The 20,600-nt window shown below is 32.3% G+C and overlaps 1 protein-coding gene across 1 annotated transcript; it reads left to right on the top strand.

The window, feature by feature from the left end:
* Positions 1 to 18,217: 18,217 nt before the first annotated feature.
* LOC127279888 (uncharacterized) lies at positions 18,218 to 19,438 on the top strand. The gene has a single exon (XM_051302528.1). The coding sequence runs from the start codon at positions 18,218 to 18,220 to the stop codon at positions 19,436 to 19,438; it is 1,221 nt and encodes a 406-aa protein (XP_051158485.1).
* The last annotated feature ends 1,162 nt before the right edge of the window (positions 19,439 to 20,600 follow it).

Raw genomic sequence — 20,600 nt, 5'->3', positions numbered from 1 at the left:
TTTTAGACTTTCTTTATAACTTTTTCACGTGATAAAGTGAGAAAGAAATAATTACCTGGGTCCTCAGAGTTATTAATTAATCCTCTTTAACAGATTGCAGGTCAAGCGAACCCTCATTTGCTAAATAAAGATATATCTTTCTCTCTCCATAACTTGTTCTTCTCTCTGTCACCGAAAACCCAGCAAGGGTTCGGACGAAATGAGTGAATGAATACCAAGATTATTATTGGGATCTGACATTCGTACACATGCCATCTGGTGTTAATAAATGTAACTAGTTTTGGATAACTGTTTGTGTCACTTGCAATTGTAGTTCCGCTGTCATTGTTAATTATTTTATCATTATGAATGAAGCTACATTTTTACCGCGTGAGAAATCTTCCTGCAGAATTAAGTGTTCTGTGAGAGGCTGTGGCAGTACTGTAGCGAAAAATTTAAGCGTAATTTTCCATAAATTTCCGAAACCAAGACCAAAATTACACGATTTACACCACACTTTATAATGTGCCCGGCTTGCAAAACGCGTTCACCTTCAATAAATTTTCGTTGAGCAGGATTTGTACCTGCCCATACGCAAATACTGTCCATAGAAATGAACATTTTCTGCATCCCATGTTATTCCCATGTAAATTCACTAAAAGTGTTACCCAATTTACGCCATATTGCTTTAGGCGCCGCCCCCATGTCAGATCCCAATAGTTAATTCTTTCAAGAAAGCATAAGCAGATTGTTTTTTTGATTCAAATGTATTATTTCGTTTTCTACTATGGAAAGAAAGATATCTAGTTTAAAATCACAAAAAAATATCGTTCTACTAATTCTTCGTTTTTTTGTTATAAATTTATATTTTACTCTAATGAGAGTATATGTTGCTACAAGAGAAATAGCTCGTTTTTGAAATGCCTTTACTTACTCAATTAAGTATTACTGATATGAGGTAAATATAGAAAAGATTTCGTTTACGTAATAATAAGACTAAGTTAAATTTGGTTTTTTGCGTACGCTTATTTTCCCTGTATTTCCCTTTGCATTATTTTAAACTTGTTTTGTTTTGGCCTTATTTTTTTGTATTCATAACGCTTTTTTTTAGAAATTATAATATGATAGCCTTCATAAATTAATAGTTAATACTTAATAGTTAACAACATAGCAGAAAATTCGAAAAATGTTTTATCTAGAATATCTAGAATATTATCGACTCTTAACAGATCCAACAGGAAATAATTAGAAAAAGTATAGGTGAATTTTCAAAAACTGTATATGGATGCGTAGTATGAGCCAAAAATTCAGAACGTTCGCCGAACAAAAAAAAATTAAAATCAATTTCAAGATTTTTCTGTTCGCCTTTTTCCTAAAAATACATATATCAAAAAATTGTCTTTTACTACACCTTACCAAAATCTATATTCGGTATAAAGCGCTCGAACCCCTAAAACCACCCCTAACACATATATCGTATACGAGGCAATATATTGCTCAATTTGACGACTATTCTGTTCTCCTTTTTTCCTAAAAATGTATCCGAAAATTCTCTTTTACTACACCCTACTAAAATCCATATTCGGTATGATGCGCTCGAATCCCTAAAACTTCCCCTTACAAGCGCGTCATGCCGAATATGGAGTTTGATAGGGTTTATAATAAAAGATAATGTTTGTATATATTCGTAGGAAAAAAGGCGAACAGAAAAGTTGTCATATTCTTAATTTTTAGGGTTTCGTGGCCCAGGGCCGAAAGCCGTCCGTTGTACACTCGTATGGTTTCCATGGCAACTGTTTCCATGGCAACCGTTTCCATAGCAACCGTTTCCATAGCAGCAGTTGCCGTAGCAACCGTTTCCATGACAACCATTACCATAGCAATCATTTCCATAGCAACCATTACCATGGAAACCGTTTCCATAACATCTATTACCATAGCAACCATAGCAATTCACAAATAATGTAATTTTAAATTATTTATTATATACAAATAACTTTTGATCTGAATTTAAAAAGTCACGAAACCCTAGATGTAGGCGCTTTGCGCCTGCTTCTTTTCTTGATTTTTTTATATTTAATCATAATGGGGGTTGTTTTTACCCTATTTTTTAATAATGTAAATTTTTTATTATTGATATTCTGCTGGAAGTAAAGAGATAGAAAACTGATCTCGTTTTATATCTTTTTATCTCCGAGATAGAAAGTGATAGAAAAATTGTATAACTTTTAATCTCTGGTCTATAATCTTCTATTGCCTTCTATCACTATTCTAATCAACTTGATGTTTTTCTAAACTAGCTTACTATAAAATAATAAATACAAATTTGAAGTACCCTACTGAAAATTCTCATATAGGATCTTATATAGGATCTCACATAAATTCATATATTAAAATCCACATAAAATCCTATCACAGAAAAAAACTGTACTCAAAATGAGTACGAAATCATACTCATTTTGATATGCAGCAAAAATGATAACGCTCTGATTCATTTTGAGTTTTCAGTGAAAAAATATCAAAATGAACAACGTCAGTTTTATTTTGAGTAAATGTTTAACTATGAATTATAGATAAATAACAAATGATTATTTAATTTAAAATAGTACTAAAACAATTGTTTTTCATAAATAAACACTTTTAAACTAAAAAGACTTTAATTCTTAAAGTCAATTTATTATTATTTATAAAATAAAATAAATCAAGTTTTAGGTTAAGAAACATATGAAACGACAGGCAGTAATACCAACTGCGTTAACATGAAGTAGAGAAAGAAAGCGCTATTGTCTAAAAACCAAAGGTAATGGCGCCTTATTTAAAAAAATTAAAAGTAAAATATTGTTTACGAAACAAAATGATAATGTGTTAAATTTTTTTCACATTAATTAATAAATAAAAAAAATTTATCTTTAAAAATTTTATCAAATAAATTTTAATTCTTAAAATCACTGTTTTGTGATCAATAAACTGATAAAAAATTATAAATTAAGTATATGTGATTGATGTAGTTTTTCTTTGGATCTTTAATTTTTAGTAGAAGTTGTTCTTTTTTTATTTGAAAAAAATCCATCGTCAATGGACGAAAAGCTTTGCTTTTTTTGTAATAAAAGAAATGATTATTTTAAAATATTATAATATTATAAAATTGAGTTTTTATTATTTAAAAATTCTTATGTATAATATATTTAAAATAAAAATAAATTTATATTATTATATAATTAAATTAACTCATAATTATTAATATTATTAATATAATATTATAATATGAATAATAATAATAATAATTATTATTATTATTATTATTATTATTATTATTATTATTATGAACAACTTTAATAATAATGTGATAAAATTTTTTTTCGATAGAAAATAAAAACTTTAATAATATTTTGAATATTTTAACTTTAACTGCAATGCTAATAATTTTTTTTTATTTAATATTTATAAAAAATTTTAGAGACATAAATTGTATTTTATAATTTTGGTTTATTACGTTTGAATTACTTTGTTCTTTCATCCTCAGATGGCGCACTATGAAATAGTTCACAGTTAGTACCAACATAATAGTGGTAAACAATTTTATCTAGCATAACCTGACATTTGATACTAACCAGTTTCATTTTGAGTAACGTGAAGTTTGCCGTTTACTCATTTTGATAATTTACTCAAAATGATAAGCAGCAAAAATGAGTACAGTTTTTTTCTGTGATGTGTCATGTAAGAAACTATATAGGATCCTATGAAAAATCATATAGGAAATTGAGACATGATTTGAAGTAGGATTCGATGTAAATTCTTATAAACTTATTCTTAGGTAATAAATTATGTAAATTCCTATGTGAAATCCTACAATTTTTTCTGGTCACATTTTTTCCTTCAATTTCTTATCTCAATTTTCTTCGTGTTTTCTCACTAAAAAACATACCAAAATTCATTGCTCAATCCTTAACCAGAAATTTTCCTATATCAAATCATACATCAAATCTTTTTTCGATTCTTGAATAAAAAATTATTACAAATAATCTGACATGAAATAATATTGAAAATCCTCACGTGAGATCATATATATGATTGATTTGAAACATTCTGAAACATTCTGAAATATTTATATTTAAGATTTCACATAGAATTATATAAAGGAAACAATATAAGATTTCATATAGGAATTTTCAGTTGGCAGACGGCAGTTTATAAAAATTAAAAATTATTCAATTAAAAATCAAATAATATTACTGCAATTCATCTAAAAAGAAAAGAAATTGTGCTTTCCAATACACCTTCTGAGTTAGAGTCTCACCCCCACAGCAGCCAATCTTTACTAAAAATTTCGTAAAGATTTCCTTGAAATCTTGGGAATATTTAATTGCAAAGTTTAATGAAAATTGCATAAAGATTTAAATGTTCCACCAAAATAAATATTTGGCGTAAAAGTTGACTAAAAATTTTAATGAAATTTTCAGGAAATGTTCGTCGCAAAAATTGAGTAAAAATTTAAATGAAATTTTCAGGAAATGTTCGTCGCGAAAATTGACTGAACATTTAAATTAAATATTCATTAAAAATTTATAGCGAAAGTTGAATGAAAATGTAATTTAAATATTCAGTCAATTTTTGTGACGAACATTTCCTGAAAATTTAAATTAATTTTTCAGGAAATGTTGGACGGAAATACCTGTAAAAAATACAAAAATAATATTTAAGAAGTATTAATATTATTATTATTATTATTATTATTAATAATAATATTAATAATAATAATAATAATAATAATAGATAGATAGATAGATAGATAGATCTTTATTATTATTATCAATAAATAAAATTTACTATCTGGGAATAAAAATAAAATAAATAATATACAAACATTCTTGCTCTGCTTTGATGCTTTGTTTCACATTGAATCAAGCACTGCATGCTTGTTGAGCAAGAACTTTTGAAAACAAATTGTGGGGTGCTGGGGATTGAACCTACGTTCGCCGCGCGCTAGCTAAAAACCCTAACCACTACACTACAGATATCTGGCTGAGAAAAAAAAATCTTCCACAGGCTCTACAACTTGCTGATAGAAAAATAATCTTACTTATCGACCTAAAAGGGCGGGCTCATTTAAAAAGGTTTTCACGGAGATATTTGAATATTCTGAATATTCACATTGCAGGTGAATATAAAAATTAAAAGTGAATCGAAATAATACTGTAAAATCATGACTGAAGGTCATGTAAAAAGGTTATTATAAAATTAATTATTTTTTAAATTATTATCTATTAATTAAAAATTCACAAATTTTCGAAAATTAATTTTAAAATTTTTTTATTTATTAATAAACAATTATATTAGTATTGTTAAAGACAAGAAAAAGTTTAATATATTTTTTTTGTATGTATTTAAAATTGTTTTATTTAAAGTAGGTATTTAAAAAAATTAGATTTTAAAAAATATTTTAATTCAATTCTTTTCAAAATAATTGAATTTTCAAAAATAATTAATTTTTAATTAATTTTAGTAAAATTTAAAAAAAACGAATTTTTAAAGAATTGTAATTCAACATTTTGAAAATAATTAAATTTTACAAATTGTCACTAATAAATATATTACAAGCATTTTTTTCTGTCTATTTAGTCAATTTTATTACTATTATTATTTATTATTAATATTAATTTTAAAAAAATTTTATTTCAACTTTAAAAACCATTTTGTAAAGGCCACAATCTTTTACAAAAAATAAAATATTTAAAAATTAATCTTTCATTAATTAATACATTTTTAAATATAAGGAGGCAAAAAAGAAAAAAGCTTCTAGAAAAGAAAAAAATAAAGAGCTTCAGAGTCGCCCTTCTAGGCTCAGGATCACGGAGGCAGTGAAGATATCGGCGAAGAACCCAGAGTCCTACGCCGAAATCCTTTATATAATGAAAACTGCAGTGAGGCCAGAAGAGTCTGGTACCGAGGTCCTGAGGATTAGAAGAACTCTAAAGAAGGAGGTTCTTCTAGTAGTTAAGAAAGGGGGAGAGACCTCCAAGTTTGCAGGAGCTCTGACCTCTGCTTTGCTCGACAAGGCTGAGGTTACGGCTCTTGTTAATAGAAGGACCATCGAGGTAAAGGATCTCGACGAATTCACGTCCGAGGATGACGGATACTGATGCTCTTTTGAAGATGGGAAAAGTACGAATTGGCTAGATAAACGCACCAATTCGTACGCATCTGGAAGTGACAAGGTGTCACAGGTGCCTTGTCTATGGACACGCAACTCGAACCTGCAAAGGCCGCGACAGGACTAATAACTGTCAAAAGTGCGGTGGGGAGGGCCATTTCGCGAAGAGCTGTCCGGTGCAACATCCCAAGTGCTTGACATGTGCCGACTTGGAGAAGACCGAAACGGACCATGTAAGTGGAAGAATTTCCTGCCCGGTTTACAGGGAGGAACTGGAGAAGCTTAAAAGGGCAAATCCTTAAAGCTTCTTCAGGTCAACCTGCATACAAGTAAGGATGCACAGGTCCTCCTGATGCAAACAGCCAGGGAAAATGAGATCGATATCCTGTTCTGCAGTGAGCAGTATCGAGGAAGCGATCTCGCTCCCTGGTATCAGGACAAGGCGAAGAGAGCCGCCATCAAGGTGTGCAACCCAGAATTGCGGGTTGACAAGTTCCTGGAGACAAGCAGTGGATTTGTTTGGGTGGAGGTGGCTAAGATACGTATGTATAGCTGCTACTTCTCGCCAAATGATCCACTGACAGACTTCGAATCCGACATACAGGACCTCGAATCGAGCCTTCGTCAATCCAAGTTGGATGTTCTCGTCATTGGCGACTTTAATGCAAAGTCTCCAGAGTGGGGCGAGACAAGGCTCGATAAAAGAAGAATTCTGACCGGCGAAATGATCTCCAGGAACGACCTAGTGGTTGTAAACCGGGGGAAAACATAGACGTTTCGGAGGGATGCGATCGGATCCATTATAGATCTAACGATCGCATCCTCCAAAATATTTAGCCGCATATGCGACTGGCGGGTCTCTGAGGATTATACCGCAAGTGACCACCAGTACATCGAGTTCTCAGTCTCAGTGGGAGACACACGAGGAGGCAGAAGACAGGAAGCTCCTAGTCGAAAAAGCCCCTCGTGGAACACTAAGAGATTCGACAAGGAGAAGTTCGGCCAGTCCCTTCTAGAAGCCCGCTTAATTCAAGAGTTGGGCTGGGTAAGGAGGCCGAACAGTCTTGATGGGGAAGTGAGGGCGGTGAGAAATATAATCGTCACCGCCTGCGATGCGTCAATGCCGCGTCGCAATGGCACATTCCCCAAGAAGAGATCCTTGCACTGGTGGTCAGAATGGTTGGCCTCCTTGCGAAAGGCATGTTTCAGAGCAAGAAGGACATATACCCGATCTAAGGGAGATCCTTTGCTCAAGGAAGCAAACAAGGAGGCCAAAAAGAACCTCAGCAAAGAGATCCGCGCGTCGCGACGCCGTAGCTGGAAGGACCTAATCGAGGACGTCGAGAAGGACCCATGGGGTCTGGCTTTTAAAATCGTTACTAAGAAATTAGTAACGAGGCTTAGGAAGGACTGGAGTTCTTGCATAATCACAGAGGAAGAACTCTTTACTCTTGAAGAATTGGAAGCAGCAGGTAGAAGATTGAAGACAGGCAAGGCGCCTGGAATCGATGGGATAAGCAACAAGATCCTAAAAGAGGTGATTGTTGCTTCCCCCCAGATTTTGCTGGACATCTTCAATCGCTGCCTAGAGAGAGGAGAGTTCTTTCCAGACTGGAAGAGGCAAAGGCTGGTCCTCCTAAGAAAGGGAGACAAACCTCTAGATAAGGTCTCATCCTACAGGCCTATATGCCTGTTGGATACGATGGGCAAACTTCTAGAGGACATGGTTCTGCAGAGAATGCAATCTCACATGACCGGAGAGAATAGTCTATCCGATAACCAATTTGGATCCGCAAAGGTCGGTCCACAGTTGATGCCGTAAAGGCAGTTGTGGACCTCGCCAGAGAAGGGAAAAACAAATTGGGACCAGATAAAAAGAAGAGCTTCTGCGCGTTGGTAGCAATAGACATACGGAACGCGTTTAATTCCGCGAGATGGGAAGATCTCATCGAGTCGATGATACAGAAGGGTATACCGCCCTACCTGTTGCGGATAATGGATAATTATCTAAGCGACAGGTGGGTTATTTACGAGGGAGACACCTGCATTCTCAAGGAAGAGATGCAGCGTGGGGCCCCTCAAGGCTCGAGGGTAGGACCATTTTTTATGGAATGTATCTTATGATGACTTCCTGAGAATGAACCTGCCCGAAGGTGCGGTGATCGTCGGCTTTGCGGACGACGCCTTGTTCGTGTGCGCTGCCGACTCGGCGGAAGCTCTGGGGACATTGGTGAACGAATGTCTGCGGCTAGCAAAATGCTGGCTGGAAACTAGAGGTCTTCAAATGGCCCTGGAAAAGACCGAAGCATTGCTGGTCACAGACAGACGAGGTTATAAATCCCCACGAATCGTGATAGACGAATTCGAGGTCAAGTGGAGGAGACAGATAAAGTACCTTGATGTGGAACTGGATGGAAGGTTAAACTTCCATCACCACATGGCTACGGCGTCAAACAAGGCGATCGAATGTGCGGCTAAATTAACACGGGTGATGCCAAATGTTGGAGGCCCCCGTGAGAAGAAAAGGACACTGGTGGCGAGTGTCGCCCACGCTAAGCTGCTATACGCAGCACCAGCGTGGGCTCCCTCCCTGAGAACAAACAGATGTTCAACCATCTGTAAAAAGATGCTGTCCGCGCAGAGGTGCATTACTTCACGTATCGCCTCTGCTTATCGGACAGTATCTACGAGCGCTGTGCAGGTCCTTGCAAGTGTCCCGCCAGCAGATCTTTTGGCGCTTGAGAGGGAGGAAATTATCCTCCTTCTCAAAGAGGCGAATTCCTCTGAAGAGGAAGATCGACCCAGCAAGGACAATCCGCTTCGAACCGAAGCACAGGCTCGTCGAAAAATGGCAACAAAGATAGGACGGGGAGGTAAAAGGTCGATGGACTTATCGCCTTATACCGACACTCGCCACTTGGTTAAGTAGGAACCATGGAGAGGTCTCCTACTATTTGACACAAGCGCTGACAGGTCACGGATGTTTTAATTCGTACCTGCAGCGCTTTAAAAAGATAGACAGCGAGGAGTGTGCTTACTGCCAGTTCCCTGTGGACAACGCAGAGCACACCCTCTTCGCCTGCAGTCGATGGGACTTGGAGAGGCAGGCCATTCTCACCGGTGTAAACGCTACAGTTACACCGGAGAACATGGTAGCGCTGATGATCCAGTCCCTGGAAAACTGGCGGCTCATCGAGACCTTTATCATCTCTGTTATGATGAGAAAGGATCTCGATGGCCGCAAAAAGGCGTAATTAACAGTTTACAGTTTTTTTTATTTGTTTATTTATTTTGTTTTTTACTGTCCTTTTACAATTTTCTGTTTATTTATTTATTTTAGTCTTTTTACAGTTTTATGTTATATTTTGTTTGTTCATCTGTCTTTTTACAATTTTATTTTTTTGACTTTTGTTTATTTTACTTTTATTTTATTTATTGACTTTTTATTGTTTTCTTTTCTGGCGTGCTTTTGATTCCGCCTGACACTGATTATAGTTTTATTTTAAAATTGATAACGCAGGATGTCCGCAGGAATGGACGAAGTAGCTTTTGTGACAGAGTTGGAGCGCCACCCTCGAAGGCAAAAGTCTTCACGACAGTACCGAGGGTGGATAAAAGGGCTCCCAAGAAGGGTTGACGGGATTTTAGTGGGTCGGGGCTGGTAGTAGTTCGCCAGCTTATTTTGTTTATTGTTCTCCTTTTTTTACCAACCCCACATAACCTTGGCATGCGGAAGCCAAGGTATCTGTATACAGATTTCCCAATAGTCCCTAAGCAAAAAAAAAAAAAAAAAAATATTAATAATAATAATAATAATAATAATAGATAGATAGATAGATCTTTATTATTATTATCAATAAATAAAATTTACTATCTGGGAATAAAAATAAAATAAATAATATACAAACATTCTTGCTCTGCTTTGATGCTTTGTTTCACATTGAATCAAGCACTGCATGCTTGTTGAGCAAGAACTTTTGAAAACATATTGTGGGGTGCTGGGGATTGAACCTACGTCCGCCGCGCGCTAGCTAAAAACCCTAACCACTAAACTACAGATATCTGGCTGAGAAAAAAAAAATCTTCCACAGGCTCTACAACTTGCTGATAGAAAAATAATCTTACTTATCGACCTAAAAGAAGAAGGGTATACCGCCCTACCTGTTGCGGATAATGGATAATTATCTAAGCGACAGATGGGTTATTTACGAGGGAGACACCTGCATTCTCAAGGAAGAGATTCAGCGTGGGGCCCCTCAAGGCTCGAGGGTAGGACCATTTTTATGGAATGTATCATACGATGACTTCCTGAGAATGGACCTGCCCGAAGGTGCGGTGATCGTCGGCTTTGCAGACGACGCCTTGTTCGTGTGCGCTGCCGACTCGGCGGAAGCTCTGGGGACATTGGTCATTTAAAAAGGTTTTCACGGAGATATTTGAATATTCTGAATATTCACATTGCAGGTGAATATAAAAATTAAAAGTGAATCGAAATAATACTGTAAAATCATGACAGTAGATAGGCTGTGGGCGTTCTGGATAGTAGGAATCTGTTACCGACATTACCGACATTTTTGTCGAATATTATGATTGCGCAATATTACGCAACTGTAAAAAATGTTTGGTATTTCCTGCCTTGACGTCTTAAATATTATTTGACATTATCGCGATTAGATTTAATATAAACAATATGTTGACAAGTTTATAACTTCCTGGTTTTTTGTTTTATTCGTAGAATTTTTGTTAAAAAATAGCCCTTTCAGGTCTAAAGTAGATTACATAACGTAATTTGTTTAATCTACCATTGGTTTTTATAATTTATGATGATTGATATAGGAATTGCTTTTGTTAATAATAATTATTATCTCATCATGTTGGAATTTGATGAGAAATTTTTCGGTATATAAGCAGTGTTCTCCATGGGTTTTTTAATCAGTCTTGAATTAAATTTTGAAAACGATTCAAATGCCAAACAGTGTTAAAAGAGAAGAGTTGCATTTTCGAATAAACAGTCTTTTGAAGGAAATTCAAGGAATAAAACACAGCATTGAAAGTGTACAAATTTCTCGTCGTTTAGTAAGAGATTTTGAAAAATTAAATATAAGTAAAAATGAGCTTCGCTAAATTAAACAGTGCTGGTAAAGCAAAAAGCTTTCTTCCAACAAAGAAATTAAGTGAATTGGGAGAGAATCAATTGTACAACGTTTCGAATGTGCAAACCAGATTTGGACTCAGGGTTGTCGTCGAATTTGAAAAGCAGTTTCAAGCGTTTTTACCGAAGAGAATTGCGGATGTGATTAGTGAAGACGACACTTTATTACCATATTTAAAAGAATTAACGGCACAGCAAAAATTGGCTATTAAATACTTGGGAGGGCCTCATAATTTTATTGAATTTGTCGAACTCTGAAAAAAGTTTAAAATGGATTGTGTGCCAAAAAATCATCTAATTTTCTCAAATTCATTCAACCTGAATTCATCTTTCACAAAACAACTGACAACAGGAGCCGAATTTTCAACAACTGGAGAATTAATTAATGTTGTAAAATTTGTGTCAAGTCATCCGCGAAGTAATATTTCTTTTGATTTTGAAGATTGGAAAATTTTGAAACATCATATTAGGATTATAGGAGCATATTTTAATGGTGAAGAAACTCCTCGAGAAATGAAATGCGGTAATTTTCACCTACGATTTAGAATTATATATGGAGAAAATGCAGTGGCACTAGAGGATAGAAGAGACAGACAGTTTTATTACCCGTTTATTTTTAAAGAAGTAGCTTTTAAAATTTTTGAGAATCTTATTCCATGTGTTGATCAGTGACTTGAATATTTATTTTCTATGCGTTTAAAAGAAGTGTACAAGTTAATTGTAAAATCTATTGTGGAAATTTTATTTTATAGACATGTTTTAAATGCAAAAGAAATTGAAGTTTTTATTAAAAAAAATTATAAAGCGTTAATGATAAGACTTGAAAGAAAAAATAACTTTTCATCCAGTTTAGAATTTAAGACTTTATTTGTTGATATAGTTACTTTTAATCTGAAACATTTGTCAACAACTATTTGTGAAGTTATTCGGAGAGTTGGTAGCATTGGACATAGTGTAATATAAACAACTTGTGTAGAGGCAGGCAGCAAAGAAATAAGTGAGCTTGATGTGTGAGATGATATGTGAGATGACGTCATTACATAATACAGATATATTGTACTTGATTCGTGAAAAACTAATTGATTTGAATTTAAATCTATGGAACGATGATGATTACGATAAATTAATGTTAGCTATAATAGATTATTGTAATCTATCTGAAGCATTTGCTTTGCCGTATTTGAAATCAGATTTAAAAATTTTTAAAAAAATATATACTTGACGATTATTGTATTTATTCATTAATGTATAGTGATTATAAGTTTTCGAATCATTTTTTAGAATTTTTTCAAGAAATTTTTGATTAGACAACAATATGTTGTTTTGAATTGAGGGATATAGATAAGGATCTTCTGTTCAGAATTTCACCTGACAAATTAGAATGGCAATGTTTATGTAGTGACTTACAATTGTATGAAGAACTATTACTGTAAAAAAAATGTGAGAAGAGGAAAAATAAATGTGAAGTAATGAAAAATCAGCTTTTTTATTTTTTTAACCTTCCTTTATTTATAAAATTTTATTAAAATACATTATAAATCTGAATCATTTATCCAACTATTATGAGTATTATCAAAGCATACCCATTTTACAAATAATTTTTTACCTTGTTTTTTAAGTATTTTTTCTACTAAATAAATATTTGAATATTTAACTTTTGAAAGTTCCTGCTCATAAAAGCTACCACTAATTGGATTTTCTTGGTAATCTTTAAGAAGGTAAGTTATGGGTTCTGTATTTTTTATATGACTAACAGTAAAAATTTCTGTAGTCCAATTCGGAGTATATCCTTTTTCAAAAACATGCTTAAATTTACTTATACGCACTTTATCTCCTACATTAAATTTGAATTTTTTCTTTATTACAGAAAAATTTTTCTTTTTGTAAATATTAATTAATAATTGTTTTTTATTTTGTGCAGTTACATTTATATAGTTTGATGTTTAGTATTATTGTAAGAAGATATTAAATTAGATAATATATCTATCCACTTGTAATTACCGTGCAAACTGAATTGCATCCACATTTTATTTTTTAAAGTACGATTAAACCGTTCACAAATTGATGTTTTCAAATTGCTATAAGTAGAGTACATATGAATATTATAATTTTTCATAAGATTTACAAAATGTGAATTATAAAATTCTTTTCCTTTATCTACTTGTAAATTTTTCGGTACTCGTTTTTTACTTAAAACAGATTTCATTGCCGCAGACACATCTTCACCTTTCTTGGACTTTACTGGAACAGCCCAGGCAAATTTGGAGAATACATCGATGATGGTTAACATATATTTGTAGCCTTTATTTTGGCGCTCATATGATTGCATTTCAACGAGATCAGCTTGCCACGTCTCGTCGATACCCCGAATGTCGACATTTCTTCGTTTATAATTTTTTCTCGCTGGTTTGTGTAACTCTTTCACCAACTGTAGTTTTTCATTTTCCATTTTTATAAATCTGGATTTCCTACTGGTGTTTGTAATCTGCTGTCTAATCGAGAAATACTCTCTTTCATAGATAACAACTTTTCTTCAATATGCGTTTTAAGATTTTCAAAATATCTTGTTGTAGTATCTTCTAATGTTGAAATTCTTACATTATTGTCAGTTCTTAAAGATTCTATTACATCATAGATGGCGTTTTCTTTAGTTTCTATAAATTTGTTTACTGTATTCATATTCACTGCATCACCGTTACTCTCAGGATCCGTCACGTTACATAATTTTTTATTTTCTATATTAAAATCTCCGTTTGGTGTAAGTTTAAAACCAAGTCCTGGAGGACCGCGATTTGGAGTTTCTGCACTCCTAAACTGACGACCGAATATATCGATGCTCATCTTGCAAATGATATAAAATTGAATATGTTAATGATTAATAAATAAATCTAGCTTCCCGTAATTCTTCAATAATTGATAATATCTCATTATTATGGCTAGGATTTCCAGCAGCTTTAGAGGCTAAAATTAATCTTAAACGATCGACTAATTCATTAGGATCATCCCAATAAATATAATCAATATTTTTGTCCTTTCGATCAATCATATAATGTGGAATTAGACCTTTACCAGAATGTGTGTCTATATAATTTACATATTTTAAACTCTTTCTGTCACGAATAGCGCCATCCGTTTTGAAATATTTTTTATGAGCATTTGTGGAAATAACAATATCTTTATAATTTTCACGATCTTTCAAGCTGATGAAATTTTTTTCAGGTACCTTTTTAAATAAAAGTTCAAGTAAACACATTTATGATATTTTCTTTTAAAAAATTTTTTGGAGAACTTAAATCTTTTGACGTGTTATATTTAATATTTTTATTATCAGCTGTTCTAAATGAAATGTCATTATCATTATCTTCATTTTTAATTTGCAAATTTGCATAAAAATCGTTATCATTGTTTACATCAATGAAATCAGAATTTTCTTCATTCAATTCTTGTTTGTATTCATCTTTTGTTTCTACTTTTGTTGGATGAATATGTTTCACTATTTCAATATCGTCTACTAACTTTTGAATAGGTGTTACTATTGGTTTAAAAGTATCATTTAAAGACTGTTCAATTTGTTCCCTGCCTAATTTTAGTAATCTATGTTTCCGTCGAATCGCTTCACTCGCTTTAGCAATTTCTCCAAGAATATTTTTTTGCTGTTTTAAATTTTCTACTTGTACAGAAGGCATGTTGTTAGTCAATGATTAAAATTATACTGTCGTTTCATGGTATTAATCTTCTAATTTTATAAAACAATCAAAGCATTTTCTGTATCTACCTTGATTAAATTCACGATCTTTGTCAATAACTATGAAATCATGTTTATTTTTCCAACAAGAACTACACATTTCTTTAAATTGCGTAAACGTCATGTCAGTATTTACATGATCATCGTAAATGTGATGAAGATTCATTTCATCTTGCCTAAATAATACTAATAAATTAACATTATCACGAATTAAATGTTTCGGAATTCGCGCGTAAGTTTGGCATAAATAAAAACAGTCAACCGCTTTATGTCTTCCCATAGCAAAAAAGGCCTTAATATTATCTTGTTTCTCACAAGCTACATCATCAAATATAAATATTGAATTAGGTTGCGCATCGTTTGATGTTATAACATCTGCATGCTCATTAAATGCAAAATATTCAACGCTATCTACAGATCGCAAGATACTTTCCAAAAATTTATATTTTGGTTGATATAATGATTTTGAGTAGATATATATATTTTCAAATCTTAAACCGTTTGGTTGTATTAACAGTGCAAGTAATGCATTTGTTTTACCACAATTAGACGGTCCACAAAATATCGCTCGCACACTATTTGGTAATAAATCCCCATGACGCTTTTCTTGTTTTTTATCACACTTTTGAGTAAGAGTGTCAAAATTAAAAACAGGTAGTTTAGAAGACTGTTCTTTAAACTCCATCTTGATATATACTGAGTTAAAAAATTAAAAAAAATAGGTTTTTATTAGTTTTTGTGTCAGTTCATGTAAGGCTTTTAATGGCGTAGGTTGTCCAATTTTTTTAAAGTGACGTCTGTAATGTGTTGTTGCTGTCAGTGGTTGCCTATGAACTGACGGAAAACTGTATAAATACCTTGCTTTTATACATTTTCACATTAGTCTTAAAAGTTGTCTTCATAAAGAATGTGTGAAATATTGTATTGTTTTTTATACTTTTTCATTTTATTCTACAAAATATCAAAGCGAATATTTAAACATGCCTATAAAGAAAAAATCAAACAGTTGTAAGAAGCATGTCAAACGTGGCAGAGGTATCTTAAATAGAATTATCAACAATTTGCCTGTTGAATTACATATTCCTGGCTACCAATATTGTGGTCCGGGGACAAAGGTAGCAAAAGGAGTATCGAGAGGTGATCCAGGAATCAATCCTCTTGACGCAGCGTGCAAAGAGCACGATATTTCTTACTCGAAAAATAGGGAAAATATTGGGGCGCGAAACGCTGCAGATAAAGTTCTTCAAGAGAAAGCTTGGCAACGTCTATTTGCAAGAGACGCTAGTGTTGGTGAAAAGCTTTCTGCTTACGCAATAACTAACGCAATGAAGGTAAAATCAAAATTTGGAATGGGATTGAAAAGAAAAGAAGGTATGTAAAAGCGGAAAAACAGAAAGAAAAAATCTACATTGAGGAAAATTATAGCGGCTGCTAAATCGTCTATGAAAATAGGTTCAGCAGCACAATCAACCATGAAATCAGCTCTTAGAGGGGCACGTATAGCTGTAAAAATCGCTGGTGGCAAGCGTAATATAAATAAGCCTCGAATTTTACCAATATCTTCTAAGGTGGGAGGTGTTTTACCTTTTCTTATACCTATGTTTGCGGGTTTAAGTGCTACAGGGGCATTGGCAGGAGGGGCAGCGGGAATTGCAAAAGCTATAAATGGTGCAAATTCCGCAAAACGTCAGCTTGAGGAAAGTAAACGTCACAATGAGACAATGGAATCAATTGCCTTAGGAAAAGGACTGTACTTGAAACCATACAAAACTGGACTAGGACTTTATCTCAAACCCTATAAAACAGGAAAAGGATGGAAATCAAAAAACTTAAAATGAAGCTACCACACCGAGCCCTAACAGATTTAGATTTAATAAAATTTGCAAAACGGTTAAAAATTCCATTTTTTCGAGGAGTTTTTATGCGGAATGAACTACCTATTCATGGATCTAATAAAAATGAATCTGCAATAATTAATTTGGATGATAAAAATTGTCCTGGTACACATTGGTGTGCTTATAAAAAAAATAATAATAAAATTATTTATTTTGATAGTTTTGGTAATCTTCGACCACCTTTAGATCTTATTAAATATTTCGGTGTTGGTAGCATAATGTATAATTATGAAAAATATCTAAATTATGATTCATTTAACTGTGGTCATTTATGTCTTAAATTTTTATGCAATCAGTTAAATATTCCAAATATGTATTCTATTCATATAAATAATAAATTAATTAAATATTCCATTCAGTTAATACTTAGATTTCAACATGGACGATTCACTTATATTAACATTATCAGGAAATAGTTCCATCTTAGAATCTCAATTATTTCCCCCCATTGAGTTGTCTCATTTTAAAAATTATTCTCTTGGTCTTGTTGAATTTTTAACTTTTAATTCTATTCCTAATATAGATGTTGGAAAAAATAAGTTTCATGTTGATAATAAAGAAATTATTATACCTACAGGAAGTTATGAAATTAGTGACCTGAATCAGGTTTTGCATTTTATTTTGAAAAATAAAGGAATTACTTTCAGAATTAAACCTAATAACAATACTTTAAAATGTACAATTTATTGTGATAAAGAAATTAATTTTCAACCTAAAGATTCCATAGGCAGTTTGCTTGGGTTTTCTGCACGAAAATTAAAAGCTAAAGAATACCATGAATCTGATCAACCGGTATCCATTATTAACATTAATTCCCTAAGAGTAGAGTGTAATATAACTACTGGGTCTTATATCAATGGGAAAAAAGTGCATACAATCCATGAATTTTTTCCTGTTGTGCCACCAGGATATAAAATAGTAGAAGTGCCAAATCACGTCATTTACCTGCCAGTCGCTGTCAAGACAATAGATCTTATTCAGCTAAGAATTGTTGATCACGACGGACATTTGATAAATTTTCGAGGAGAAACCATTACCATTAGACTTCATATCAAATCTTCACAATAATGGGCATTGTTTTTGATAATAAAAAGAAAATAATTGGTTTTGGTTATAAAAATAATACACCATGCCAAAATCAAATCAGTCAGCGACGAATCCTGAAGAGGCTAACACCTCAAAACCTACAATTACTCAAAAGTCTCGGTCTCAAAGTCGTAAAGAAAAAAGGATAAAGCGATTTAAGATATTTTGCAATTGTATTTGTATATTTGTGTACCGACGTATTATTTGCCATGGAAGGGGAAATTTTAAATATTGATTCACCAATCATTTTTGATGAATCAATTGCTCATTACGAAGTGCATGCGCAGCAGCCATATACATCATCAACGTATAATAATAGTGATGAAATACGTATAACTGTTCAAAATCAAGATCATTGTCTTCTTCCAAGCAAAAGTTCGATTCATGTGAGCGGAAAACTAATAAAAAATGATGGAAACGCAGTAGAGCGCACAAAATTAGTTTCTAATGGCATTTGTCATTTATTTGATGAGGCGAAATATGAACTGAATGGTGTAGAAATAGATAAAAATAAAAATGTCGGTCTTACAAGTTTAATGAAAAACTATGTTTCTTTTGATGCAAGTCAAAATAAATTTCTTGAGAATGTTGGTTTGTTAGAATTTGGTGATACTCCAACATTAACCAATAATAATGGTTATTTTGATGTTTGTATACCGCTAAATATGATTTTTGGCTTTGCTGAAGATTATCAGAAAGTTATTATTAATGCTAAACATGAGCTCATTCTAACCAGATCAAGAACTGATTTAAATGCAGTTATACAAACAGCACCTCTTGAAGAATTCAAAATAGTAATTGAAAAAGTTGAATGGTTGTTACCGTACATAAAATTATCAGATGCTCGAAAATTTAAACTGTTAAAGTATATTGAAAAGGATCCATCTATTCCTATCAGTTTTCGAACTTGGGAATTGTATGAGTATCCTCTATTACCTGTAACTCCTAAGCATATTTGGAGTGTAAAAACTTCAACACAACTGGAAAAACCTAGATTTATTGTGTTGGGGTTTCAAAGAAGTAGAAAAAATAATACAACACTAAATTCAAGTTATTTTGATCATTCTAATATCTCTGATGTTAAGTTATTTTTAAAATCTCAATGTTATCCATATGGAAATATGAATCTCGACATTGACAAAAACCAATATTCTACTTTGTATGAAATGTTCACTAATTTTCAAGCTACATATTATGGTAAAGAATCACAACCAATCTTAACAAAAAAAGAATTTTTAGAGTACGCTCCTTTAGTTGTAATAGATTGCTCAAATCAAAATGAATCACTGAAAAGTGGACCTGTTGATATCCGCTTAGAATTTGAATCAAAAGAAAATTTCCATGCAAATACTTCCGCCTATTGTTTAATTTTACATGATAGAATTGTTGAATATAAACCAATTAGCGGAATTGTGAGAAAAATTGTGTAAATTAAAAAAAATTTATTTATAATAATTCAATTTTTTACCAATAATTATTAATTATTATTAGTATTAAATTATAATTATTTATAATAAGTACTAGTAATAATTTATAATTATTAAAAAATTATTCCTAGTAATAATTTATTATTATTATATATATATAATTATTATTAATAATTCATAAATATATATTATTACTAGTTATAATTAAATTGCATATGAATAAAATTGTATTTGAGAGAGACAGTCACTGCAGCCCACTCGACCTTGTCAAGAATTTGTCCTAGGTCAGTTATAAGAGGCTCATAAAGAAAAACTCGCCTAATTCATTGACACGTGTGAGAGTGGAAGGTCCCCCCCTTCCCCCTTCAAAGCTAGTGCCTCGGCTGTGTGAAAGAAAATACTCTTATGCATAGCTTTTACGTTCTACATTTATTCCTCTTTTAGAATAATAATTTTGTAGATTCCGAAATGGAGTACATACTAGATGTTCAAGGATTCAAATTGCCAATTAATGAATTTGTTGTAAAAGAATTGGCTATAGTTTCTATAAATAATAATGATTCCAATCCAGTGCATATGATTTTTCAACCTCCGTGTCCGTGGAATTGTATTTCGAAGAAATACAAGAGTGTTAATCGGTGGTTAGAAAAAAATTTCCATGGTATTTCTTGGAATGCCGGTGATGTTTCGTATATTTATATAAACGAAATATTAAAAAATACGCTTAAAGAAGCGAGCAAAATTTATGTAAAAGGTCACGAGAAAAAAAAATGGTTACAAGAATTTATTGATGAAAATGTTACTATTATTATCGATATGGATAATTTGAACTGTGTTTCAATAAAAAAATTAAGAGATCAAGCTTTTGTAGTTACCTGTTCACATCATTCGATTAATAAAAAAACTTTTACTTGCGCTCTTCAAAATGTAATGAATTTAAAAAATTGGTTATGTAAAAATAAATTACTGTATAACAATATTTTTTAAATAAATTATACATATATTCTAATTTCAGTGTTTTATTTACTGCATCTACCCTGCTTTATTTTTTTATTTATAGTTTTAACATAAAAATTAATCTTTATTAATAATGCAAAAAAAAATTAGTATTAAAAATTATTTTTTTTTAAATAACATTAAAATTTTGTTTATTATAAATTTTTTT

Source organism: Leptopilina boulardi, unplaced genomic scaffold, assembly GCF_019393585.1.
Source record: "Leptopilina boulardi isolate dan_hultmark-lab unplaced genomic scaffold, ZJU_Lbou_2.1 LbouV2_224, whole genome shotgun sequence".
Lineage (NCBI taxonomy): Eukaryota > Metazoa > Arthropoda > Insecta > Hymenoptera > Figitidae > Leptopilina > Leptopilina boulardi.
Note: the sequence above shows the minus strand (reverse complement) of the source record. Positions and strands in the feature narration are given on the sequence as shown.

What these genes read in the sequence shown, in the direction of transcription:
- LOC127279888 (XM_051302528.1), top strand. Translation starts at nt 18,218, where the DNA reads ATGGAAGGGGAAATTTTAAATATTGATTCACCAATCATTTTTGATGAA.